Below are 27,799 nucleotides of genomic sequence, written 5' to 3'. Positions count from 1 at the left end.
CATGGTCCCAATAAAAAATTTAATGAACATACATTTGTTAATTAGTATTCGGAAGCTCACGTTATCGGCGGCAAAGTATGTCCCCCTCACCGAGGAATCCTCGGCAATGACGTCATGTTCACTGCGGTCATAGCCTTTGTATAAAAATCTGCGCAGTATAAGGAAGCCAAGGAAGAACGGCAGATCGGGTGAGTTGGTGGTTCTCCATAATGTTTAAAAATACCGCTAAGAACGTACTGAAATACTGAAAAAGACAGTTGTGAGTCATCGCCGTGTGTGCACCATCCACTATTCTGTTGTCCTGTGTACGTTTTTAGCGATCTTTTTAAACATTATGGAAAACTAAAGAAACCACCCTGTATAACAGCCTACATGCTATTCTGCATGGGGGAGGGGATGAGGGATTGAAAGGCTCTAAGAGCGAAAGAGGGCGAAAGAAAGAAAATTATGAAAAAGATGGACTTCATATTTACATGTAAAATTATGTTAGATATGTTACATTCAAAATGAAAGCGATGTGAAAATGAAGCTCGGTAGCGGAAGCAAGCTTATGATGCACATTTCAGAGAGTTTAGTCTGCCGTAACTGTTATTCCCAGAAGAGTAGGAAGTAAAATGTGCACTGAGGCTCGCGGCTAATACAGCATAAAGTGTAAAGTGTTTACAAATGTCGAACGATCGCACTTAAAGCGAGCCAGCTCAGCCGGGGCGCAGTCGCGTGTTCGACATGTGCGAGTTGTAAGAGAAGACAGGCTTTTCTGTACTACAAGTAGGCATTGCGGCAGAGATTCAAGTATATTTATACATGGTAGGAAGGATGAAAAAGTCCCAACCTGAACGAGCTGATCTATTTATTAAAGCGATGGCGTCAAGGAACCCGTGTCGCATGAGATCCGTTGTCGGCGTCTTGCGTCGGACCTCGTTTAGTGAAAAATCATTCCGGGTCACAACCCCACAGGCCCTCGTGGCGCCGAGGCGTTACTGAACTAATTGAATTCCTCAAAGCAAGATGCGTCCGAGAGAGAGAGAGAGAGAGAGAGAGAGAGAGAGAGAGAGAGACCTGGTCTGACCAGCTGGATTACTGAGCTTCGTCTACAACTGTCCGTTGCCACTCTGCGAAAACTGAGGACCAATTCTGCACAAGATGTCGTAGTACTCAGAGACTCAAAGCAAGCGCTGCAGTGACTGTATCATGGCTGACCGCGTGACGAGCTCACTAAGCAATCGCTGGCACTGGTTAAAGACCTCAGGAATAAATGCTTTAATGTCAAACTTTAGCGGGTTCCATTCGAATGTTCGAATTGAAAGCAACGAGAAAGTGTATGCCCTGTCGCGCTAGGCTCTTTCAAGCGTTCCCGAAAGAGCCTGCAGCACACAAGAGCTGCAATCCGCGACAATTTTCCGATGCTTCACGAAACTCCAGATCAGACCTGTCTTGTCAAAAGACTCACTCGCGAAAAAGCCAACCTCGTTTGCCGCATTAAAACTGGTTCAGAGTGCACACAGGAACGATTATTTAGGATGATTCGAACCACAGCCCCACTTCGCGCCTTATGTAGTGAAATCGCTGATGTCGAACACTTCACCTGGTTGTGCCCAGAGTTCGAAGACAAGAAGAAAGACTGCCTGCAGAAGACGGGTCTTCCACCCGCAAGCTTTCAAGACGTATTGTTTCCCGAAGAGCCAGGAGTAATCAAGGAAAGAGTTCTACGCCTGCTGATTGTGTTTCTCCGAGGTCCAAATTCATGAACGTTTGGTGAAGAACTCGTACTAGTAGGGTATGAGATGCTCAACGACTGCCAGCAAAGCGCCCCAGGCTAAGCCCGCCTGTTGCACCACCATCACTGTATGCGTGCGTGTGTGTGCATCCGTGCGTGCGAAATCAAGCGTTCGAGACGTTATGTGCGCGAAAATTGGCGATCGGTAGTTATAAAGAGTTAGCGTTAGGTTATAACGACATGACCTTACCTCGTACGAAAGCACTTATCTAAAGACCACGCATAATTAAATAATTCTCTGTCCTAAAAGAAAGGCACTCGTAGCTGGATTTCGTCCATAATTACCTTCATTACCTTCATAAAATAGATGGTATTCACTAAATACCTCAATCACACATATCGTACATATGCAGAGGAAGAATTAAAATTCATGATAATGTATCTGCTTGGAGTACTTTCCAATCAGGAAAAAGGAAATGCAGCCAACGTTATCGACCGCTTTCCCCGTGCACGTCCATGATAATGACTGCCTCGTTTTCCACGTTCCGTGAGCCTTAGGAGACTAGAACATTAAGCGGTGCCTGCTGGCGATGACATCGTTTAAGGGGTAAGTTTAACCCAGCTTATCTTATTTCTTCGTGAAGGCAATACCAGCGAGTTATTATTGCAGTCATCTTCCTTCTGGCACGTAAGCAGAAATTAAAGTTGTATTGTGTGCTCGTTGCTGTCGCGTATAGAAAATATCCAATGATCGCAATGTCTCAAAATTGAACTTAGAATGAGCTTGTGCACGCGTACTGTCTTTTTTTTTTCGCGGTGTTTCTTTGTAATTGGTGGACGTAATTTATGCGTCTGTTGTCCTCCCTGCCATCTCATTATTTCTTTTCTCTTAGTTTGCAGTTCTTATTGCTAAGCTTTTATTTTAGCTAGCCGGCTAGCTAAAATGCTTCATACTTAATAATACTTTCCCAGCCACTAAATAAAAGAAGCTTTTCATCCTTGTTCACAAGGAACAATCGTGTTCACGCGATTGACACCTCTATAAGTGTGGTGAATTGGACGACAGACGTTAGCGACGTGAGCGGATACCAGAAAGTGGCAGACCCAGTCAGAAATAATACATGAAAAATGAGCACTTACTCCCATTATGCGAAGCAGTGGCGCGATAGCTGGCGCAACGTTATAAGTGGTAAGCATCGCACTGTCTTCAGCGTTATCGGTTGCAGCAAACAATTACAGATGGGCATGAAACAATCTCCTTTCGGAAAGAAGAAATCTTTATTCAGCGACTACTCAAAGCCTGAGTCGTCTTCGTTTGGGGAGGTGGTGTTTCCCGGTGGCAGGGGGAGCCCATAGACACGACATTTTCACGAAACACGAAATGCGGCCACGGCGGCCGCATTTCGATGGAGGCGAAATGCGAAAACACCCGTGTACATAGATTTAGGTGCCCGTTAAAGAACCCCATGTGGTCAAAATTGCCGGAGTCCTCCACTACGGCATGCCTCATAATCAGAAAGTGGTTTTGGCACGTAAAACCCCATAATTTTAACGCTGCCGGGCTATACCTGGCGCGGTAACACATGTGCAGCAGCGACGCACCCCTAGCTTTCCCTTCATAGCCACAGAAAGTTGTACGCGAGTGTACCAACGTATTGGTTTTCAATCGTCATTCCTTGAATAAGGTAACTCATTTTAGAGTCTAAAAAAAAATCTGGTAAGAAAATTCTGGCAGTGGGCCTTGTTTGGTATTCAGCATGCACTTGATATTCGGGAAAAACCCCACGTGGAAAAGACTGCTCTCATGGTCGAATAACTTGAAGGCAGGAACCTTATAACGTAAAACTATTCCAATCTGTTTTATTCCTATCTCCTTACGTAAGACTTACGTAACCACCGACGCAAGCGTCTGGCGATAACCCGCATCTTTGTTTGAAAAGCCCAATCAAACGCGCTTCTCGTTTAATGGATGTCACTTTCTCTTGCTTTCAAAGCGAATGACACTGCCTACATTGAGCAGTTTTCTTATCTAATTGGCTGAGAAGAGGAGAGGAGCACGCTCAAAAGGAGAGAGTTTCTATAGGGCCGAGCCAGCACAGTGAAAGCAAATAACGAGATGAGCACGGTGTTGCCGGCGTCTGCGATTGGTCCGCTTCCCCTTATTTAGCTTGCGTTGGATGGTTGAAAATTGCGGCGGCGTCCAACGGAAGGTTAAAAATGCCGCTAGAATGGATTCTCAGTAAAGCAGAGCTGGCAGAGCAATGTCGTATACGTGCCGAACGGTCTCGATAACTTAATACTGCCACGCAAAATATTTTATTATACGGAAATAAATTCATGCTACCCGGCAGCTCCAGTAGCCAGTGCCACGGTGATCGCCGGGAAATCATCTTCTATTCCTGTCCAAACAGGGCAGCCTCCGGCTATTCAGAAAATTTTCAGTTTTGTTCCGCATATTATGGCTTCTTTAATGCGTACAGGACATTTGACGCGTGAATTTTCGTGGTTTTTGGGACGTCGCGTGACGGACAGGCAAACCGGGCGCACTCAAAAAAGTTTGACAAGTAGCAAATACTCAAACAACGCCCTCTTCGGTAATCGCTAAAAAGACGTCAAATCAAATGTTATTATTTTTTTTGTTCGGTCTAATCATGCGTAATCAGTGTACACATATCATATCAGATCGGGAGGGTTTGAGGTTTTCGCGACGTCGCGTGACCGACAGGCACAGTGGGTGGTGGCTCCAGAATTTTTTTTACCAGTCGTGGAGGGCTCACTGCAGAATTGAAATAGAAAAGTTTGCAACAGCTTTACGTTATGGGGCCTCAAATTTCGCTGTGACCTGCTTTCTGTTTCATTTGTTGCTTTTCTTGTGCGCCTTCGTATTGGAGTTCTAATGACATTCTCTGTTTGCGCTTCTTTTTATTGCGCTCTGGTTACACTGCGAAATGCGTGCAAATCTGTCAATCGCCTATGACATCAGTGAAGAGGTTTTGAGTTGGTACATGCATTTAATTGGTTCATCCATTGGTACAAGCACTGATATGATATGGGGGACCACTAAACAGACGCCACAGATAGGGTAGTCGTCTTCTGGTCCCGGGTCTAGCTGTTTGCTCCCCTGTAGTATAATAGTGCACTGAATGTGTATTTTAACAGCATTTGCTTAATAAGGACAGGCTGCCAGACAAGCTGGCTTGACACGTTTAATGAGGTATGCGGTGCTCACTTGTAACAAGCCAAAGATGTTAATGATTGTACTGTGCTTAATATTACATTGACGGGAGAGACTAGATCACCAGCATAAAAGAACAAGAAGTGGACTTCCATGGTGCAAGTACGTCCACTTGCCACGTATGTCCATTTTAGGTTATTTTATGTCCGTTCTTTAGTGCTTCCATCAGTGTAACACCACGCGCAGCACAATCATGAACCTCCACCATCTAGCCCCGTTTATTGCTTTATCAAAGACGCGTTCACCATACGTGTTCTTGACGTTGACGTCGCATATTGAAGGTGTCTATTTCAGCAGGCGGAATCAAACCACGGTGCAGCGGTCCTCCTTCCCATAATCAATGCTTACCATCCCCTAGTCCGTGCACGTGCACAAGGATGCTTAGGGAGGAGGCCAAGAGCCATATCTTGTAACAGCCCATTTCACTTCTCATTTTTTCCGTCCTTCATAGTCGGCTCGCATGCCGCTATGCTGCTGTCACGCCGCGTTTAGCCACTCAGCAGGATGGAACAAACAAATAAATTTAAATGGTACGTTACAAAGCAGCACTCCTGGTTTCAATTCGCTTGTTTCTGGTGTGCCTCGCTACACATCCACATGCACTTTTCATTTGTAACTTGATCGTGACTGAATGAAAGCAGGTTTTAATGCAACTCCTAAAATGTGTAGGATAATTTTGAATACCATGTCGTCATCGTTTCAACGGCCGTCAAGAATGCACGGCAGGTCCTGTGCCTAATTAGCAAATGTGGAGTTTTCGGGCAACAGTATCTTCTGAAAAAATTTAGAACGTGCTTGACTATGTGTGCATAATCTTATTGAAAACCACCCCCCCAACCAGCCGTACTTCTGTAAGGTGCGAAAAATACTTTTGCGCTATATGAAAGATGTTAGACTCTGATACAATTTAGGCGGCATCGCGGCTCTGGTTATTAGGCGCCTGTAAGCAACACGCACACACGCACACACACATGGTTGATGACGTTGCATACGCCGTCACAACCCTTTGCTGCCGTCGGTGAGTTAAACGGCGCCCGACAGACGGCGGCACCGAGCCAATAAAAGAGCGGTGGATTCGCCGCGGCAGATGCTTTTTGGTCAAGTGGCGTAGTCCGTCCGGGCATCCCGCGACATCACATGGAAGTTGAATTCTCTGCTACTTGCAGTTTGTGCGAGTTTCGAGATCCAGCAAAACCAGCGCATCACTAGGCGATAATGAAACTACTGAAGCTCGAAAGCGTGGGCGGCGCGGAGTCGAACGAAGACGAAACCTTTCGACCGCCCGCGTCGTTGCCAAGGGTAATATCAATTAGTTATTTTTTCTAAAGATGAAATAGAACTGGGCAAGTAGCATTTTATTTCGCCTGATAATACAATACAAAGATTTTTTTTTTTTTTGCAGCGAGTGATTAAGTACTAGTGACACAACTTAACTGAGGAGTGCTTTCGTCATCGGGCGAGTACTTGAATGTCCCGAGAGAGTCTCCAATTATGCCCTGCATTTACCTCGATTTCTCGATTATTAAGGCTCTGTTCACGATAATATTGACACCTTAGACATTCTCGAGCACTAATCTATCACTTTAGCTTGGATGAATATTTGCCTTTAGTGTCCATTTAAAGTAGGCACGTTCACTCACTCACTCACTCACTCACTCACTCACTCACTCACTCACTCACTCACTCACTCACTCACTCACTCACTCACTCACTCACTCACTCACTCACTCACTCACTCACTCACTCACTCACTCACTCACTCACTCACTCACTCACTCACTCACTCAATCAATCAATCAATGACTCGCATGCACGCACGCTTCGCGCTGTTCACAATACTTTTCTCTGGACAATCCCCAGCCGAGAAGTGGAGTTTTGGGAACGGTGAATAAAACGGACAAAAAAGACGCGCATTTAACACACCGGGAGACAGGTGACAGCGGTTTATTATGCGACCTTGACTCGCAAATTCTGTATTCATCATCACCGTGCACCTTATGAAAGGGGTATTTGTTATTCCTCTGCTACGGGAGGCAAGCTTCCGTATCCACCGAAGCCTCGATAAACTGCGCGATCGGCACCTGTGAAGTAAGGACGTCCCGCCAGGCCGAAGTTCATCTTCTTGTTGCTGTCGTGGGCTCTGTATGCGTCGTAGGAGACACGAGATTTATACCGTAGCGTGGGCTCGTTCCCATAAGGGTTTCCTGAGTAAGGGCTGCCGAAAAGAAACGGCGTCGTCCTAGTGTAGCCAACTGGGACTTCGTACTCGGCAGACCTGGGCTGCGTGGACTCGCGACGCTTGAGGGCCGTGTACTGCTTGACGTGAGGCACGTACCAGCCCGGGGCTTTATAGCCGGGGTTTGGCTCGTACGTGGGATCGTAGCGGATAGTGGCCGCGTAGCCACCGTACCTGGAGCCCTTTTTTTGCTTGCCTGTGCCGAGACAAGTGGTTGGGTGATCAACTCGATTCACGAGAGGTAGGTAAATTTTTGAACACTGTATTTACGGTGTCACCTGTGCGAGACCAGCCAACTGGCATACGTCATGAAAAGAGTGCTGTCTTTGACAAAGAACCCTGTATGGGTTCACCATACAGATATTGCAGTCAGCACTAATCAGTACTCAAGACTTCTTTTTTTGCGTGCCAAAGACTTGACCAAGAGTGGCTCCACAAAAATAGTGCGGCAGACATCAAAGATTATTACTTTCGTTGGCAGTCGTGTGTTCGACAAAAAAAAAAAGGTTTAATCTTGTTCCAAAGGCGCTACTTCTGGCAAATTCTGAGCATGAATGCTTAAAATTTCAGATTATTCTGATCTCTCATTGGTTGAAAAATCTAATAACCCAAGGCTCGTCACAACTGTTATGACTGCTTGGCCGCAAAGTACACGAGGCAATACAAAGCAGAAGTTTCTTGATCCATTGTGCTACACTCATGTCTTTTTCAACATTATGTCAATGCGCAAGCTGATATGCATGCATACTCGGGCATCTTATAGATTGCCCCTTCGTTTGTCTGTTAAAATTTACCACAATGCGCCAGCGTAGCCCAATGGACAGCATTTCGGGAGAAAAGGGATATTTCAATAAATCTGCCAATTTTCAACAACTCTCAATTAGCAACGTCGAGAAGGTAGCCCCTTCTAATGACAAATGCATTTGCGTAACTTCCTGCCATCGATATAGTAGTGCTTTAATGCTGACCAATACGTTGCTGTAACGGTACATGGAAGTTACGACTAAGTTCCGTAAGTGTGTATGCTATTACAAGCGAGTACGCTCTTAACGGTGGTAACTGAAAGTTGTTAAAATTAGGTTCACATTTTGAAATGTCATTTATTGTTTAATTGATGCCCATTTACTTACATTAGTACAATGTGGTGAAGTTTGATAGATGGCCGAAGGGTCAATATCAAAGCTTTCTGGACATGAGCACGCAAACGTTCTCGTTTCCTGTAGGCTGCGAATGATGAGACATTCTGCTTGAGAACGACACTTTTCAGAGATCGTTTCTCATAAAGTGACCATATTTCCTCGATTCAGACTTCTTTGAGGGGCATGTTTCAAGCCCGATTGCGAGACATTGTAAAGCAACCATGTCCTTCCTGGAATTTCGTGAATTTTAACTAGCAACCAACGAATTCAGCTCGTTGCACCCGTTTTAAAGAAAAGCGACGTAAACTAGACAGAACTAAATAGACAGATTTTCGTATCAAAATAAACAAGCAGCTTGTGGAACTTCTCCCCATTAGCTTCGCCATTGAAGACGCATGCGACGAAACCACTTTCCGCTGACACAGCTACCTTCCCTGCAAATTTTACAAACAAATTGCATTTATGTTTGCTTTCCACATTTTTGTGCGGGAGTGGGGAGGTTTGTTGTTTTGTTTAGCAGCTACCATTACAGTAATGTATCTATTGAGTCCCACCATTCCACTTACGTTCTACTGAAATAGAAACTCGTTGCCTTTTGCTCCTGTCACCTGGTCTTCAACAGTTGCTTCTTTGCAGATCATCTCTTGTAAAGTGTGAACTGTCCTTGTTCATGTTTGGAACAACTGTGATAGCGTATATGTTGATCTTACTTTAGGTAAAGGTACTTGAAGTCGCGCATGCAGATTTGCGCGTGAGAATCCCATGAAGCAATCTTCTCGGCGTTCTGGGCAGATACAGTAAAAGAAAGCGACTCTTCAACATGTTGTTCTGGTACGGCTGAGCCAGTGTTTGAAATTGTTGCTTTCTTTTACGTCTACCCATTAAGCAAAGCGACATAAGCTACAATAGTGCGCTTAATTTCTCTTTTTTATCGATTTCAAACAATAGAAGGACAATAGTCGTTCAGCTTACTGCTTCCTCAGCTTACTGCTGTTCGCTGCTATCACGCCGAGAAGCTTGCTTCATGGGGCACGGGCAGTTTCCCCTCAAAGTCCGTGCATTCTCCCCATTGATTTGTTGTATGCATGTCTGCGTAATGAGGTACCGCAATGCCGCACATTCTTCGGGGCCGCGTTACCGGTAGGAAGACATGTAAACAGAGGTGCACTGCACTTGAAAAAGTTCGTTTCTTTTACTAGTTCATTGGTCCGTGCGAACAGCAGCGCGCGCTGGGATCGCTGGGCTCTTGCAGGGCCGGACTCAGTACGAGGAGGGTGCCTCACCTTCGTAGCCCTTGACACCGGAGTACATGGGAGGCATGTACGTGACGTACGTGTAGCTGACCGAGGACGCTGGGTAGCTGCTGGCACTGGAAATGTACGAAGAATGGTCTTGACGCTTAATCTGGTAGCGAGAGCCGCCATAGCCGTGAGCGGGAATATAAGTGAGACCGTACCCGCTGTAGCTGTCGTCAGCACCTCCGTAGCTGTCGGCGCTCGCCGGCGCACTGTAGGCTGGTGCGCTGTAGGCCGGCGCACTGTAACTTGCCGGGGCATACGAGGCAGCACTGTAGGCGGGGGGTGCGTAGGACGGGGCGCTGTAACTGGCTGGGGCATAGGTCGGGGCACTGTAGCTAGGAGCGGCGTACGAAGGCGCGCTGTATGCGGCGGGAGCGTAAGAGGCAGCGCTGTAACTAGCAGGGGCATAAGTGGCTGCGCTATAGCTAGGTGCAGAGTAAGATGGGGCGCTGTAGCTAGGGGCTGGTGCGCTGTAACTGGGGGCGGAATATGCAGGGGCGCTGTAACTAGGTGCAGGTGCGCTGTAGCTAGGGGCAGGTGCGCTGTAGCTAGGGGCTGGTGCGCTGTAACTGGGGGCGGAGTATGCAGGGGCGCTGTAACTAGGTGCAGAGTAAGCGGGGGCACTGTAGCTTGGTGCTGGAGCACTGTAAGCGGGAGCGGAGTATGCGGGAGCGCTGTAGCTAGGGGCAGAGTAAGAAGGAGCACTGTAGCTAGGTGCACTGTAACTGGGAGCAGAGTATGCAGGTGCGCTGTAGCTAGGGGCTGGGGCGCTGTAACTGGGAGCGGAGTACGCAGGTGCACTGTAACTAGGTGCCGAGTAAGCAGGGGCACTGTAGCTAGGTGCTGGAGCACTGTAAGCTGGAGCGGAGTATGCGGGAGCACTGTAGCTAGGGGCAGAGTAAGAAGGAGCACTGTAGCTAGGTGCGGGTGCACTGTAACTGGGAGCAGAGTAAGAAGGAGCACTGTAGCTAGGTGCCGGTGCACTGTAACTGGGAGCGGAGTACGCAGGTGCACTGTAACTAGGTGCAGAGTAAGCGGGGGCACTGTAGCTAGGCGCTGGAGCACTGTAAGCTGGAGCCGAGTATGCGGGAGCACTGTAGCTAGGGGCAGAGTAAGAAGGAGCACTGTAGCTAGGTGCCGGTGCGCTGTAACTGGGGGCGGAGTATGCAGGGGCGCTGTAACTAGGGGCAGAGTAAGCAGGCGCACTGTAGCTAGGTGCTGGAGCACTGTAAGCTGGAGCTGAGTATGCGGGCGCGCTGTAGCTAGGGGCAGAGTAAGAAGGAGCACTGTAGCTAGGTGCCGGTGCACTGTAACTGGGAGCAGAGTATGCAGGTGCGCTGTAACTGGGGGCGGAGTATGCAGGGGCGCTGTAACTAGGGGCAGAGTAAGCGGGCGCACTGTAGCTAGGTGCTGGAGCACTGTAAGCTGGAGCTGAGTATGCGGGAGCGCTGTAGCTAGGGGCAGAGTAAGAAGGAGCAGTGTAGCTAGGCGCTGGTGCACTGTAACTGGGAGCAGAGTATGCAGGTGCACTGTAACTAGGGGCGGAGTATGCAGGGGCGCTGTAGCTAGGGGCAGAGTAAGAAGGAGCACTGTAGCTAGGCGCTGGTGCACTGTAACTGGGAGCAGAGTATGCAGGTGCGCTGTAACTTGGGGCGGAGTATGCAGGGGCGCTGTAGCTAGGGGCAGAGTAAGAAGGAGCACTGTAGCTCATCGCTGGTGCGCTGTACATTGGAGCTGAGTATGCGGGAGCGCTGTAGCTAGGGGCAGAGTAAGAAGGAGCACTGTAGCTAGGCGCTGGTGCACTGTAACTGGGAGCAGAGTATGCAGGTGCACTGTAGCTGGGAGCGGAGTATGCAGGGGCACTGTAACTAGGTGCAGAGTAAGCGGGAGCACTGTAGCTCGGTGCTGGTGCGCTGTACATGGGAGCGGCATAGGCAGGGGCACTGTAGCTGGGGGCAGAGTAGGATGGAGCACTGTAGCTAGGAGCCGGTGCGCTGTAACTGGCAACCGCGTACACAGGGGCGCTGTAGCTTGGCGCTGAATACGAGGGAGCGCTGTAGCTATAAGCTGGTGCGCTGTACATAGGAGCGGCATAGGCTGGGGCACTGTAACTGGGGGCAGCATATGCAGGTGCACTGTAGCTCGGCGCTGGTGCGCTGTACATGGGAGCCGAGTAGGCAGGCGCACTGTAGCTGGGGGCGGGCGCGCTATATGCGGGAGCAGCGTATGCTGGGGCTGAGTAACTTGGTGCCGCATAGCTGGGGGCGGCGTAACTTGGAGCAGCGTAGCTTGGTGCCGCGTAGCTTGCCATGGCATAGTCTGAAACAAACAAAATATAGGCAAAGCAATAACTCTGCTTTTGTGTTTATGTGACAGCCATAACTTGATCTAGGTCATGAGCTTGCATTTCGGGTGTTGTTGGTCAGTGGACAACCACTGAAGCAATACAGGAAAGGCACTGCGCAATACCAAGGTGGAACTCCGCACTTCGTGCGAAGGATAGAACGGCTTACAACGTGCTGGTAAAAAAAGAAAAGGCGTGTTACCGGTCTAGTTGGGTGCCGAAGTAGGAGTATGCGACCGTCATGGGCGTACCCAGCTTCTGTTTTATAACAGTCATTACTGCAATCGGATGCAGAGCCAAATTCCGCTCCAAAAATGTCCGTTCTAAATGTCGACGAAAATTGATTGATAAAGCTATCAAAGTTAGTGTGATAATACTTCGAGAAAGGAGGAATACGTCTGATTGGCTTCTCTACGATGGGAGAAGGGAAAGGGAAATATGAAAGAGAGCGAGAGAGAGAGATGAAGGAAAGAAGCTGTGATTTTTGGAATGCCAAAAATTGTGTTTTGAAAAACCTACAAGCATGTGGGGCAATTGGGCATTCTGTTAGATATGATCAGATTTTGATAGTTTTCTTTGTAGTTCAATTAAGCATTGAGCGATACATAGGTTCAGGAAACTGTCATGAGCATCCAGATAAAACAAGATACGAATGAAGTGTACTTAAGAGAAAACATGCTGAATAATTTTTCAAAGTTCTAGGTTATTGCCGGGCGCCGCAGAAGCGCCTGAAGTCTGCGTGCCACTCAGCTAATCGAGATGAAGATTGGTAGGAATAGAATGTCGGTTAATCATGAGCGGTTGTGTGGTCAACGCTGCTGGCACCAGCACTGCTACTGTGGATTGGTGTAGCACGCGGAGGGGCTGATGAAGGTTCACGATTGCTGCGAGAAAGTTTCACTGAAACAAAGAAGTCGTTTTTTTTTTTCTGGGAAAGCACGTGGCTGCTATTACAAAGAGCACTGGTGCGCTGCGAACTCCTCGGATGGAACTGTTTCCGTCTGGAATGTTTGTTACGGCACAATGTCACAAGGTTTGTTGGATTGCTCCTCCTACGTAAAGGAGTGCAGGACCATTCGAAATTGCACCACAGAGCAGTACATGCATTAGCACAGTGCAGTACGCACCATCGGGCATATATATCCGATGGTTGGTGTCAGTGTGCGCTTTCGTGGTTAGTAGAGGTTAAATTGGTCGTACATGCCTCCAAACCGCAAGAAGAGGCTACGAAAGCTTCACTTTGATAACATGTCTGACGGTTGGTTTCAAGCTAGGTTTCCTCAGCAACTGCGTTCCAGCGCCGCCATGCCCCAGAACAGAACCACGATGCTTTAATTATTAGACCACGTACGTATGCCTAAAAAGGCGGAATAAGACGTTCTAGCGTACAGTAGAAGTCACGGGGCGCGTTCGTAAATGAAATTCGCCGGGCGTTTCTAATCCTACTGCACCCTGTACGCTGTACATGTGTGCGTGAAAAGGTTTCAGGTTTTTAGTTTTTAGTTTTTCTCGTGTGTTCGTTTTATGTCTATTTTGTGACGAGAGAGCCAGTGCAAACGAAAGCTGCCAAATAATTTAGGTTCATATAATTAAAGAGCGAATCATTTTGAACTCTATACTATCATGTGTCATCGCAATGCTCGCACAGAGTCTCAGTACGTGCCCAGATCAGCAACAGCATTGATTTTTTGCACGAGCACTCCTTGGACCAATCGGAAGCAGCAGAACATCCGACTATTGTCTCAACCTGAAAGAAAGAGCAGGCGCGCACAGCATTGGTGCTTGCGGTTAAGTTCCACCATAATTGAAGCTGTGAGAGTTATCCCCGTATAGGGAGCATCAATGTACGCGGCTTTACAGTGGCATTTGACGTCGCCCCATATGGCGAAGTATTGGGTATCGGGTGACGCCTGATGCCACTATAATTTCTCATTGGGCGTCGCCATATCGGAACTAGACCTGAATCGATGGGACCACGCGCTAACGAAAGTTGAAAAAGTGGCCGCTATAGCCGCCTGTTTCCTCGCATAATCTCTTTTTGCTTGTTCGAAACATTCCTAAGAGCCAGTCACCTTTACAATACACCCATACCTAAAAAGTTCTATTGGTCTAAAAGTACGCGTGGCACGCGGTATTTCGAAAACAAGGGAGCAGGAACATTTACGAATTTTGTCCTAAACCATCTACAGAATAAGGTCCGCGGACTAATATTAGCCCAGCACTTCGTCATATTGTTGTCTGCGATATTCATACAGCTTCTGGAGCGAAAAGGAATAAAATATATACGGGGGCGTAGGCATAGCCCCCAGAAGCCGTGTGGCGGCAATTTGCAGACGGCGCCAATTTGTTTTCTCAAGGGAAAGCCTCCGCTCCGCCTCGCCTAGCAACGACCCTCGGTCTACCCTGGGAGAGGCCTGACCTGAGCGGGCAGGCTTACCGTACGAGGGTGCGGGGTAGTAGTACTTGATCGTCTTGACCATATACGAGGAGGAGGTGTAGGCACTACCTCCGCCGTAGCCGTAGTCGCTTCGCTTTTGCGCCGTCTGGCTGCAGTCGTTCAGCTGCTCGTGGAGCGCCCTCGCCTGCTGGAACGTGTAAGGCAGCACGGTCACGTTGGCGTCCAGGGCCACTTGTGTCGGCTTGGTTGCGATGACGTCCGGTACCTCCTTGACCAGCACGTAGAACCGGTCATCCCCTGCGAGAGAAGCGTGACGGGCGCTTGAAAGTCGTTGCAATGAACAGTGTCATTGTTTCTTATTATTGATGCCCGTTTTATTTTATTTTTTTCGTTTTCTATATCCATTTTCAGGTGTTTAACCGTTTACTTGTTCTTTTAATTTATTTATACAGTAATGATGGCCTCCTTTTAACAAAATCGCTTTATTCGAGATGTCGCTTTATTCAAAGTTCTACGACTTTCCTACTGCAGTCAATGCATTTTAGAGCGAAATATTCGAACGGGCGTTCTGCTAAAACTCCCTATAGTACGAAGTGCGAAGCGAGGAATCCGCACGACACAGCTCGATGCACTATACACGGTGACACTTTGTTTGTTCAGATTAACCCAATCAAAGTAGCTATGCGAAGGCCGCTCCTCCCTGCAGCGTAGCCAGCCGGCCTGAGAACAGGCTAACCTCCCTGTCTTTCTGTCTATTCCTTTTTCCTTCAACTCCTCCCACGTGACTGCAAATACTCGGGACTCTGGCTGCATTTCACGATCATAACTTACAGGTGAGGAAACTGCGGATGGGCTTCATCAGAATCTCGCTCTTAGGTCGATCCTGTCAAACATAGTTTCGTTTCAGCGTACTGTGCTTTACGCGTACTGTGTTGGGGTTCACTCCTTTCACTACTGTGGCTTTTGTATAGCATCTCTGCTTTTAATGAAATACCGCTTGTAATGGATTTCATTTTCGGTCCCGATGACTTCTCTTTAACGGGTTTTTACTGTAGGGATATTTTAGTATGCACAGCTTGTTTATGCATACCATTTCTGCATTTATTGTGCAAGTGTCCCTACATTTGCGATTATTTCTTACTTTGCATATTCCGGTGTTTTGTTCGATTGCTTCGTTTCTTCGTCTGAACGCCTATGCGTGCATCATACAAAATGTCTAGTCACGCCCGTTATGCTGCTCAAGCGTGCTCAGACGCGTTGACGCTAAGTGCTAGTCACTGGGCGCTGCAATACGTGTATTCTGATTAGCTTAACCCTTCACGTCATTTCTGCTTTTTCCTTAGAGAATCAAATGTGGAAAAGTCGGCGACGAGAGCTGACAACATATTCAATATAATATCATTCAAATCGAATCATATTGTTGACCACCATCTTGGAAAGCAGAAAACTTAACAAGCCATGTTCAGGGGCACAAGCCTGGGCTTCCTGGCGATTCACGGCAATGCGAGCACAGCGCGGAAGACGGCTACGCAGAACGAATAACAGAAACGCCTGTTGAGAAAAACGAGAACAAGGTGAAAGCAGGAGCCAACGTATTGACAAGTGGACTTGTCTTCTTCAAGGCGACGTATACTGTTGTAAGGTGCGTCTATAGCAACCACCTCGTCTGCAGCCTCATCTGTCTTTCTTTCTGTACTGTTTCTCGCTGAGTTAGGATCGTTCGCTGCGAACACAGTCCAAAGAATTACGGTCTTTTGGATGGAGTGGTGCCGTGGTGGATCCGAAAGTAAGCGAAACACGCCTCGAAATTCCGTGGGACAGTGTACGTGCGTCAGAACAGAGGTTCATTGAGGATGAAAGTTGGCCTCATTGTCCAAAACTTTGGACCACTGGATACTTATCAAAGGCTATGATGCACTGTTCAAGATCAATAGCAACGTTCCTCTGAAATGAGGCAACTATTCTGCGGCAAACTTTATGTACGTCAAGCGGAGTTTAGTGTTTCAAGAAGAAAAGAAGAACGGCTAATGTAATAGCAGCAAATAATGGTCCAAGATATGCTTGTGGGTACTACCAAACATTGTGAGCGCTAACTTCATCACTTTCATTAATGTATGCTTATCGTCACCCCTACCGTCTCCTCCGCCTGGTTAAGTAATAACGTTCGACCTGCCTCACGGTACATAAATCAGTCAATCTGTTTGTTCGTGCTGCGTTCGGTTGCTTGCCACATTACTCTTATTAAAACAGCACACTGCGCGATGACTTCAGTTTTCTGATTTCATGAAAGCAGTTCGATTGGTAACATTGAACATGAGTGGTTGCTTAGCAAGGCTAGCATGACCGAGACCACAATGACTGTCTTCACCACTGGTAGTCACTGACCATTTTCCTTTTTGCTTTCCACTTTCAATAACATCGCATATGAACGCTGAACGGTGCGATATATTATTTTCTTTTTTCATTTCTTTTTCGATGTTTCTTTTTGCTTTACCCAGTCACGCGTAGATTAGGAGGAGTGCACGACAAATGACTGCTTTCGAATGAAGTACTGTTCAAGCAGAGGAGAGGTTGAAGTCATCCTCCGCTCTCGTTCTGTTTGACCAAACCACGATTGTCAATACAGGCCCCGCAAAGATTAGTTGCATGTGCAAAGAGCATCGTATTTTTTTTTTCTGCCTTTCCGGGAATGCTCCTGTAATTACAGTCGGGAAACAAGCGTGCCTCGTGGCTAAGCATAAACATTAGTATGCAAAGTCAAATTAAGTGCAACTTGATTGGAAACTTCTTTTTAGTGGCACGAGCATCGAGTGACACTCTTGTTCCTTGCGCAGCTTTTCCGGTTCACATCCTGAGACGACCGGGGGCGAAATTCAGTATAAAACAGAAAAAAAGCAGGAAAAAACACAGTACAGCACAAAATCTATTTGTTTGATTATAGATAGGATATCAGAGCACAAATTTAGTTACAAGTTGAGTTACTGAAGTGTCTGGAATAATTAGAAGTCAATAGAAATCACTGACTACCGCACACCAAAGCACAGAATCGTATACTTTAGAGATCCGCCACGTGAGCACGACTTTGGTGAAATTCCTGGAAACCGGGAAGTTGAAAGCGATAGTAATGACTTTACTAATGAAGACACACGCAAGAAGCTGGCATGATATTTAACCGGTCACTTAATGGAAAGCAGTCGCCTGATATAGACTGAACAGCTGCCTAGCAGAGTGGATGTGACGTCACTCCCTCCTCTCTCGCTTCTCGTCTCCAGGCGGGCACCTGCCCATGATGGCCTTTGACATTAGGCAAAAGTATTTTGCACTCGCACATGAAAAAGCACATTTTATCATGAAGCCTGAGGGACATTATGCCGGTTGTTATGCATTGTGCTTTCTGTTTCTATCCAGGCATTATTTTTCTACGCTTCGTGGACTCCGCGCAATGCGCCTGCCGATGTTACACTGAATTTTCGCGTAATTATCCCGTGTCGATTGACGATTGTGTTGTCGTTCTCTTTGCACCCGTGTCTGTTTTCTCTTATGCGCTCTTCCTTTTTTTTTTACATTTACTTCCAGTAATGAATACGCACCAGCTGGACGAACTTCTAAATAACGGGGTCACAACAGGCGCGAACTATGCGGTAAGTGCCGCATATTTCTCATTATTTATCCCGCTTATATTACAAAAATGACTGGCTTTGCGTGTCGTAGTGAACTGCCTAATAGCTGGAAGCATTCACTTCACATCGCGCCATGCTTTCATTAATACAAGAATTTAACGCTGTGGAGGAGGGGGTGACAAAAATTGCTGCAGATGTTTCCTATGTCTCAATAAATAAATAAATAAATAAATAAATAAATAAATAAATAAATAAATAAATAAATAAATAAATAAATAAATAAATAAATAAATGAGTCAGTCACTCTCAAGTAGGACGGCAGTCGTACCACGAAGAGCTGTTGCACATGCGCATCCTTCCTTGAGGGACACCATGGCCGTCTTAGAGACCGCATCTTCAGGTCCAACCAGGACGGAATTCACCTTCAGTTGTCCGCACAGAGACTGCTCACCGACTGTGTGTCAGGAAAAAAAAAAGAAACAAGCTCAGTCAAGCCGAGAGTTAGTTCGTATCAAGCGAACTGAGCTCAACTATTGCCTACTGTCGATTAGTTTATTTCAAAACATGCCTACAGAGGGGAGCTCACGCTTTCTCTCAGATAGCCCTGCCTTCTTACTGCATGCGTGCACGATTAGACATTCATTGACGTCACACTGATATATGCAGCGCGCATAAGCAACATTGCTTGTGCGCGAAGCTGCGCAGTTGACAGGTAGTACTCATACGTGTAAACAACAAATAAAACACTAAAAAATTTAAGTAAAGGAAAATAATATTGCAACATAAATAAAACATTGGTTACTGTGATGTTGAATAGGCATGCACACGCTATGTCTATAACATATGTTAAAAAGAAAGACATTAGCAGCATGAATAATTTCGCAATCAGGTTAACACAAATCTGTTCCGATAACTAATAAAATGTGAAAAAGGCGCATAGTATGCGGCTGCGTTCTCAAACTGCTCCGTCATTGTATACGTGCTTACAAAACCCTTAAGGAAAAGTTTAACAAATCTGGGCCTTACATATCAGCCATGGCGTCAAGAATCACTTTATTTGTTCAAGTGCTCGGGTCACCTCCTTATCCTTCGAGTAGATAAAATTAGCCAGCACGTCGAAAGCACGAGTCCTCTTGCCGTAGTACGCTCACAGACGAGGCGCAACCCATCTTTCTATCCGACGTAAGCAGAGAGGTTTGACGTTGAAGTTTTTGAAATCAGTAGAAAAATATTTCTTACACATGGCGTCAAACATGGCGACAAACAACATGTCCGACCGGTACCTGCTCATCAAAACAACTTCCCCGTGACATGCGTGCCATAAGAGAAGTTATGGGCATTTTTTTTTATTACGTACCTTATGATCGATCCACCAAGTAATTTGTAAGCTCTTGTACGAAAGTTGTTGAAGTTCGTGAGTAGAGATTTTTGAGGTAATTCATCTGATTGCGACACTAGGACCAGAGCGCATAAATTACGCGCACATAAATAGGCGAAGAAGGACAATGTGCCAAATTCGTAGAGAATTAGCACACCATTCTTTTCCATATCTGCGTTCACATCACTTAAGTGCTTTGGTTCTAGCAGATTAAATTGCACCAACGCCTCCTGCCGCCCCCCTTTCTGAACACTGTAATTCATTTCTTTCACTCAGTCAATTTTGTGGGCGAAATGGTGTTTGGGTAGTGGAGGCTTGTGCAACAAGGGCTGAAGGCCAGCCGAAGTGCCCACCAAGGTCTGCACAGAACCGACTCGGTCCGCTTCCTTGTTTTCGCTCCATTGCTTGCGTCGATCCTCGTCTGAGGAATTTTCTCTCGTTTAGTTTTTTGTGCGGAGTTTAAGTTGTAATTCTAAGAGCGACTTTATGTGCGTAGTGAGCATGTAATTTTCGGCGATCAAAGTTACACTAGCTCCCTATTCACATACGTTCTTGCATGTACTGGAGAACACTTAAGGGTGCGTGTTGATATTTACTTACCTTTGTGGAATGGAGTCAACGTGTTGACACGAGCGACTGGAATGAAAAGAAAATGAACAAAGAATTGGCTACGTTCTTTGAAACAAAAGGCACACTATGCACCCAACCAAAGGTGAAATAAAGAACAAGCAAAGCCATTCGTCAGTCTAACTAAGAGATCACTTGGTTAGCCGATCTAAAAGACAAGTAATTTCTGATACATACACGCGGAAATTTCAACGCCCTTCGTCAGCTTCCCAACGAAAGCTGTCTCTTAACTCAAGCAACCGAACATTTTATAGGTATATTTTTTTTGTGAAACTATCGCATTTGGTACACGACCGTATAAGCAATGATGTGGCGATTATTCGATGATATATGCCCCTGGGAAGGATGCGCAACAATTTGTCTGTCAAAACAACCAATAACTGTACTTGTTTTCATGACCGGGAATAATTGTGTGCGGTTAGCCCATCGGGGTGTTACTTAAGTTAATATAGCTATTGCATAAATTTTTCTTCATTTGGTACCCCTGAGGTATTATAAAAAAACAGAAATAGTATCTTTATCAAGAGTACTCTGCTCCCATCCTACCCACCCTTTAATAAAGGAAGGGTGTGTCACAAACTCCATGACAAGGACGAAAAAAAAAAAGATTTAGTGCACCCAACTCTTTTAACAGGAGCAATAAGACGCATAAAGTTTGAGCAGCGTGGACTGCTTTCGGAATAACGATTATAAGGCTTTAAATGGATTGCATCTAGTGAAGAATGAAAAAAATAACTAATATCTGCACCATAGATAGTAAGCTGCGATTGTAGTGATAATTGCAATACATCGTGCTTTTAGCAGTTCTGCTGGCGTATCCAAACCTCTGTAAAATACATTCTCGAGATTTGACTCGTTGTTGAATAATCTGTCGCTTTTTTTTTTCACTGACCACAGCCGTCGTTTTCCAATGCGGCAAGCATGTGATAATTAATCTTAGTGAATCTTGTGGAGTTTCCTTTCTTGTCACCGGGAACTCCTCTGTCGCTGTATTTTGCATACCATTCTGCTTTTAACCGAAATTCTCTCTTTTTTTTTTTGCATCACAGTAGTGGATTAGCTAGCGCTTCTGGCAGGCGTCAACACCTCTTTGCCCACATGTAATTTAAAAATAAAAACTAAATATAAGTACTCCTCGAGGAAAACAATACTGGCGTGACAAATATTGTCTCGGTTTTTACCGCCAGAATGGCAGTACGTGTATGCTGATACTCCTCACTGCTACACAAGCAAATAATGAAATAAGGATTGTTTGAGCAGCAATAGCACTTCCCTGGTTTCACTTTCCTGGCGTTGTGACCCGTCTTATCTCAAGCGAAAAAATAATTCAACGTATCGCTGTTGTTGAATTTGACTTTACGTTCAATTTGAGTATGATTGTCTTTAACCCTTGTGAGTACCATTCATCGCTATCTTGAACTTTAACTATCGTCATCACTGGGCTCGTCAACTCGCTCTTTCTGTACGACACCAAAATGAAAGATCTCTTCAAGGTAGTTCATGTTCATGAGTATATCTTTAATAAAAGAGTGAAAAAAAAGACTCCCACAAGATATCTTGGCTAACCTTAATATAAGGTATTCCGGATCGATCTCTTCCGTGGATATCATTTCCGGTGCGCCTTTTTCAGGCTGAGCCAACGGAAGTAAATGTTACGTAATGAATTGCACAGAGCTCCAATCAGCGTTGTTATCACGCCGCATAGTTGTCGAGCGCATCGTGAGTACTCCCATGTATCCACAACTGCACGTTTTTTTTTCACTCAAAAGTGACGGCACTCGAGATCCAGATACCCCCGTGACAAGTGAAAGACGGGAAAAGCATCCCGAAGGGTGATGAATCTAGAGTGTGGACTTGGAGGCCAGCAGCCTAGCAGACTACGAGACAGAATAGTCTGTCTATGTAGTGTTGATGCCTAAGCACGTCGAACGACACCCCCGAGAACTTCGAGACAGCTTCTAGCCGCCGGCATACTTACCGAAGCGGTACTCGCAAAGGTCGGTCGGCACCGTGTACTGCGGGCAGACGGGACATGATGTCGGCGATGTGGTGCATTTCAGCCCAGGAACCGGATGCCTGTGTCTGTGGGAAAGTAATGGTATTGTTGTTCAATGGTAAGTACCGAATGACCGTGACACAGGTTACAGTTCCTTTTCGATGGGCTCGGCAGATTATGCGATGAGTGCCACATACGGAAGCCACGTGCAGTGAATCACGCCCTTGAAGTATTGTGAAGATGCATGACCTTTACAGGGTTATAAAATGTTAGATTACCATTTCGTTTTTTTTTATTTCAATCTCTCAAAAGAAAGAATATCGATTATCCGTGGACAACCTAGAAGGAAAAATACCACTTTTAAATTTTACATCCAGACCGCGCAAGTTAACGCGTCGTTGCCACGTCGCAGATTTCGGAACATTGTAGCGTATCGGTGTTCTTTTTTGGTGTGGTTTTAGAAGCATCTACAAAAGCTGCGCGGTTGACTCCCTTTTTTTAAAATTCTAATGCGGCCCATTTTTTTTTTACTTGTAAGCCATAAAGAAGCCCTGAGCAGAAGCTACCGAAATATTCACACGCGTACTTATCTTTCTCCGGTGTCCGCTTTTCACCGGCTAACAAATGCTAAACGCTACCCACTCGGTGCAGGACGCCGCCGCATGTATCGGAAGTTTCACCAACGTTATTGATGGGTCTATTGGTCGTTTGGTCGATCACACCGTCGATTGGTCGTCGCTATTTTGTCAGTGAACGCTGTTTAACCTGACTTTATGCGCGACGCGAATTCTGTAACACTTTGTGGAAGACACGCAGCACTAGCGATTGCGCTTGAATTTTCGACGAGCCGTGCGCAAAAGCCGACGCGCTCGACGCGCTTATCAAATTTTCGACGATCGCCGACTGCGCGCGCCGCTATCGCTGTGCTTGACTTGTTGTGGAACCAGGCTCGCCGAATGAAGAGTTGCTTTCTTAATTCACAGTTATATGCGAAGCATATTAACGTAGGTTTCGCGCCTTCGCGCGACGCCCGGCGGTGGCCACCATTGACCCTGAAGTGGGGTCACGTGACATGACGTCACGTGATGACGTCACAGCGGCTGCAGATGGGGCCTCATATCGCGCCGTCGGACGTCGCCCGGCGGAGGCCTCCACGCTTCGGTTCGCGCCGTCGCGCTTGACGCGGCGGCGGCGCCACCATCGCTGCATCACGTGATATGTGACGTCACGCCAGGGATGAAGCGGCGCGCGCCCGCCGTCGCGTCAGGCTCTGTGCCCGCAACCGCGCCAGCGTCTTTGCTCCGGGCGTGTATGCGGTCAAGATGCCTCCAAACGCTAAGGATACGCTAAGGTTAAGCCCAGTGGATGCTTCGCATCCACTGGGCTTAACCTTGATAAGCCTCCAATTTTTTGCTACTGTTTTAACACCGTCGCTTGAACGGGACAATATGAAGCCGCGTGGACGAATTTTAAGGTGGTGTCGCCATATACATTTCGCTTTTGCGTGATTTTTTTTTCTGGCATTACAAACGTCTGCTCACAGCGACACTTGCCTACTTGCAATTCCAGTAATATAATCTATCATTACGACAGTTAACTCGTCAATGGTGTCTGAATTAACTATAGTAGTGAAATGTGAGTGATGTTGTTTCAGTGCTAAGAAAGGTGCGTCTATCACTCGCTGTTGGTCGGCACAAACCCAACGCAAGCCAATGAAAGGAAACTACGAGAAACAGAACAAGTACGCGAAATAGCGCCGCTTTAACTAGATGGACCCGAAATCTTCGTTAAATTCATCAATGGCGTAATTAAGTCAACTGTAGGACAAAGGTTTTCTGCAGGTTTCCCCATCAATAATGTCTCACTTCAACGTCTAGCGAAAACACGCTGAAGACATCAATGCCTCAATCTTACCACTCCGTCTGATTTTCTCGCGCCCTCAACTGCGCCCGGCCTACGTTTATGCCAACTCAATCTGTTACCGAAATTGGACCGTCGTGCTAGCCAGTAAAAAGACCCGCCGTGGTTGCTCAGTGGCTATGGTGTTGGGCTGCTGAGCACGAGGTCGCGGGATCGAATCCCGGCCACGGCGGCCACATTTCGATGGGGGCGAAATGCGAAAACACCCGTGTGCTTAGATTTAGGTGCACGTTAAAGAACCTCAGGTGGTCAAAATTTCCGGAGTCCTCCACTACGGCGTGCCTCATAATCAGAAAGTGGTTTTGGCACGTAAAACCCTAAATATTATTATTATTAGCCAGTAAAGAATACTTGCTGATCAGCTTGGTTTTCTGCTGTCTTGTCCTTCGCCGTATTGTAGTCGTTCTATCAGCATAAGTAGACCACTGACAATTTAAAACGAACACCATAAAACTCGTGACCAGCACAAGGACCAACGCTTCCAACACTCAAAAGATTGCTGCCTTTTTCACTCATGCTCCTGCCTAATGCTTCAGCTTCCTTTCAGGTCGGTTTTCCGAGTGACTTCCAAGACCTACAAAGCGCTTCCTGCCACATGCGTTGCGTCATAAAGAACGTCACGAATTGCCAGAAGGATACCGGAATATGATTTCCCAGTACGATGTAGACGTTGCTCGCTGAAGTAAACATTTAGCCAATGAGAGTAGTGACGTGGGCTTCTTGGCTGCTCATCTTGAGACGGGCGACTTGTAGCGCGAGCAGGGAACAAAGACACTAGAAGGCACAAAATGCACACACGTGCAGCATGCATCCTTGTTCCCTGTCCTCGCTACAACTCGCTCCTTTCAAAATATCTAGCGCCATGCTGCTTCGGTACTAAGTATATCTGAAACATCATGGTGGTTTTGTAATGCCGCAGACTCGCATGAACTTGCAGCTTGTCCGCATTTTGCTCTATTACTTGTCCGCGAACGCTCAGGTTAGCATGACTTCAAGCGAAATGTACTGGTTTGACCCTTCGCTTTCTACCGCAGAGGGGGTACCTGATAACAGTGTTAGAAACGTCTTTTCTGTGCGTTTTGCTTCGGACAGACTCGAAATATCCGAGTTTTTTTTTCGGATTTTTCTTTTCCTTTTTGCCTTCTTTATTTCGGTCTCCACTCGTACGCGTGCTACACGGAAACCTTTTATGTAATGCAGAGAAGATAGCTTGACGGCGTAAGGCGGCTGGTAGATTGTTTCGTAAAGGATTACACCAATGCAATTTCTCACAATACTGTGCAAGCGCTGCGCTAACACATTCAAGTCTGCTCGAAACAGTTAGAGGCACAGTTAAATAGTCGGCATAACCTGCATGACATAAGATGCCAATGTGTTAGGACAATTTGTACGATGAGTAACGAGGACAATTTGTCATCTGAAATGCAGCGACGCTCTCTTATGTTGATCCCTCCCCGAGTTGGCCAGGTTTTGTAATACCTACAATAGTGGATTCTGCTCCTTTACCCTTATTTTATCTGTTTCATCCTTCACTGCTCCCTCGCTCCCCGTAGACCGACCAAAGTTATAGATATATCTCAGTCAAGCAATACGCATAGAGTGAGTAAATCTGATCTGCTACGTTCGGTGGCTTGTTCAGGGTGATTTGCATAGTGTTACAATCATTGAGCAGTTACAACCAACTAATGACATGGCAATAAATAAAGTTATGCCAGGCTAACGAGGAGACACTTTTGCCAAACGTATCAGAACTGTAAAGAGCTTTTGTATAACTTTCGGTCCGGATAGGAGATTCGGCCTGTAGTTAAGTCCTACAATTTCCTGCAAGGGCATTGTTTTCCTTGATATCAAATACTTTGAGACCCCTGCAAAGTTAAGAAAATTTCAAGCTTTCCTGCTAAATTTTATCATCATCATCATCATCATGATCCTATCTTAAGTGTACGGCAGGACAAAGACTTGTCTCGTCAACCTCTAAATACTCCTGCTAAAATTTACACAAGATCAGAAACCGCTTGTTATTAGATGTGCCGGGTCTTCTTGGCTCCATCAATGGAATTCGCGATCTAACTTAAGTTTCCCGGCCTCCGCGTGACTCTGGATTTCCTGCGGCCAATGATGCCGTTCAGTGGGCGCAGAGAAAAAAAGCAAGGAAAGAAAACGAATTGAAAATAGAATTCTGCGAGAAAAATCTATGCAAGCGACAATCATGTGACGACTTCATGCAGCAGGTAAACAGTTGCTTAGGTGACCGCCAAGTAGTTCATAAAGCTCACCGCGCCGCCAACTCTTCGCTCTTGTGTTTTCCAAGTCGCCAGCGTTTTCCGGCGCTAAGGCCGTAACGACATCACGCGAGAGCTCTTTTTTTTAAAACCCGAGTGCTAAGCAAGTGTCGTACAACAGTCGTTGTAGGATCAACCCTTTCATTTTGACTGTCACCGGTAGAACTCATGGAATACTCCGAGAAACCTGGGAGCCTGTAAAGTGAATGCTAACTTCATCGTAGCCAGGGCGCTAAGTACGGTATCATCGTTTTGTGGCCGAAGCAGTTAGAGCTAAGTACCCGCTACACGGGTAGTTGCGCTGCACGCGCAGCGGCACGGCTAAGGAGAGCGCGCCCAACAACCACCGAGCTATGGGCGGTCAGCGTCACCGCGCGAACCCGTACTCACAGATCGGCGGCTCCAGCGCCGATTCCGGCCAGCAGCGCCGGCAGCAGGAAGAACCCGAGGATGACCGTAGGTGAACGCATGTTGGCCGCTGCTGTGAGCAACGGACGCGTCGCTGTCGCTTTTAGAGGCGCCAAGGACCTGCTGACCGCGGGCGCGAAAACGGCCGCAGCGGCGTAATGGGACACCGGTCCTGCACCGTCGCTTCGGTTGATAGCGTCTCACTCTGCGCCCAGCACGGGGCACCTCCGTGGCTGCACGAAGAAATTGAAAGCGGCACGTGGCTGCTCCTGCAAAAAAACGGTGAACCCCAGTCTGGGGAAGGCGGGGGGGGGGGGGGGGGGAGGGTAGGTCTTCGACCGGATGTGCCACCATTTCAGGAATCCTAAAGCCCCTCGCGCCTGGAAGGACGAAGACGTCGCTGCCCTTTCGTTTCGGAAGTCTTGGAGAGACGAGATGAAGTGGCTCGCTTTTCACAACTCTCTGGTCCGGAGGTGAACAGCATAGTTGCGAGTAACATTCTCTCTGCGGCAGTCGAAAAAGCAGCTTTCCGCACCTCGGCGCGATTTCGCAGAGCGTGTCAAATTTCTCTATTGATACGCATCGGAACATTTCCTGCGCAGTAAGCGAACGTCGTAATACTCGTATCGTATCGAACTTTCGCAACAACTGCGTATTCGTGGCCGTGGAAATAAGAGTTCCGAGACTTCCGGTCGTACATAGGAGGCAGCTTCGCCATGGGACAGATGAAAAGTGGTCTTTCCATCATATTATAAGTTCATTTCGGCGCATTTCTTGCTGTAGAAAGCAAGAGCGAATGACAACATAGAGCGGTGATGCTATTTACCTTGAAGACAGTCATGCTAAGGTACGTCTATATTAGGACAGCATAGTACTTCCTTATACGTGTCCTAATTGTCTTTGTTTATATGCAGGAATGCAATAACAGCTGGGAAGCCAGGTGGACTTATGGAGAGCTCTAGAGTTTGTCGAATAACCACCAAAACTGTGCTTGTCATACAAGCATTGTTGACCGATTGTTGTTAAATCATCCCAATGGTGTGTTCAAGACGACCCATATACGTCAACCATCTGAGCCAATAACCAGCTTTAATAGCATTGGCCCGTATATGACAGCGAAGGGAGCACAAAACCACATGCATGGACAGAATACTAATAAAACGGTATGGCGCCGAGCTATTACCGACGTACAGAAGGAGTA

At 46.7% G+C, this 27,799-nt stretch overlaps 1 protein-coding gene across 2 annotated transcripts; it reads right to left on the bottom strand.

Moving 5' to 3' along the window:
* Nucleotides 1-6,880: 6,880 nt before the first annotated feature.
* Nucleotides 6,881-26,740, bottom strand: LOC135902428 (uncharacterized). Of its 2 annotated transcripts, none has more exons than XM_065432477.2 (8): nt 26,581-26,740; nt 21,971-22,074; nt 19,966-20,001; nt 18,316-18,441; nt 14,407-14,664; nt 9,784-11,944; nt 9,611-9,696; nt 6,881-7,384 (listed from the first exon to the last, which is right to left on the bottom strand). In XM_065432477.2, exons 1-8 carry the CDS (start codon nt 26,658-26,660, stop codon nt 6,966-6,968), a joined length of 3,270 nt encoding a protein of 1,089 aa, XP_065288549.1. In that variant the 5' UTR covers nt 26,661-26,740; the 3' UTR covers nt 6,881-6,965. The 2 variants fall into 2 exon arrangements, with proteins under 2 accessions (XP_065288549.1, XP_065288550.1); XM_065432478.2 differs by having other exon boundaries at nt 14,476-14,664.
* Nucleotides 26,741-27,799: the final 1,059 nt, after the last annotated feature.

The sequence above is a fragment of the Dermacentor albipictus genome, chromosome 1 (assembly GCF_038994185.2).
Source record: "Dermacentor albipictus isolate Rhodes 1998 colony chromosome 1, USDA_Dalb.pri_finalv2, whole genome shotgun sequence".
NCBI lineage: Eukaryota > Metazoa > Arthropoda > Arachnida > Ixodida > Ixodidae > Dermacentor > Dermacentor albipictus.
The sequence above is the reverse complement of the archived record's forward strand: the minus strand, read 5'-3'. Positions and strand labels throughout refer to the sequence as shown.

What these genes read in the sequence shown, in the direction of transcription:
- LOC135902428 (XM_065432477.2), bottom strand. Translation starts at nt 26,660, where the DNA reads ATGCGTTCACCTACGGTCATCCTCGGGTTCTTCCTGCTGCCGGCGCTG. An exon ending in GGCGCTGGAGCCGCCGATCT is followed by an intron (nt 22,075 to 26,580) that starts GTGAGTACGGGT and finishes ACTTTCCCACAG; the next exon opens with ACACAGGCATCCGGTTCCTG. An exon ending in CTACCCCGCACCCTCGTACG is followed by an intron (nt 11,945 to 14,406) that starts GTAAGCCTGCCC and finishes TGTTTGTTTCAG; the next exon opens with ACTATGCCATGGCAAGCTAC.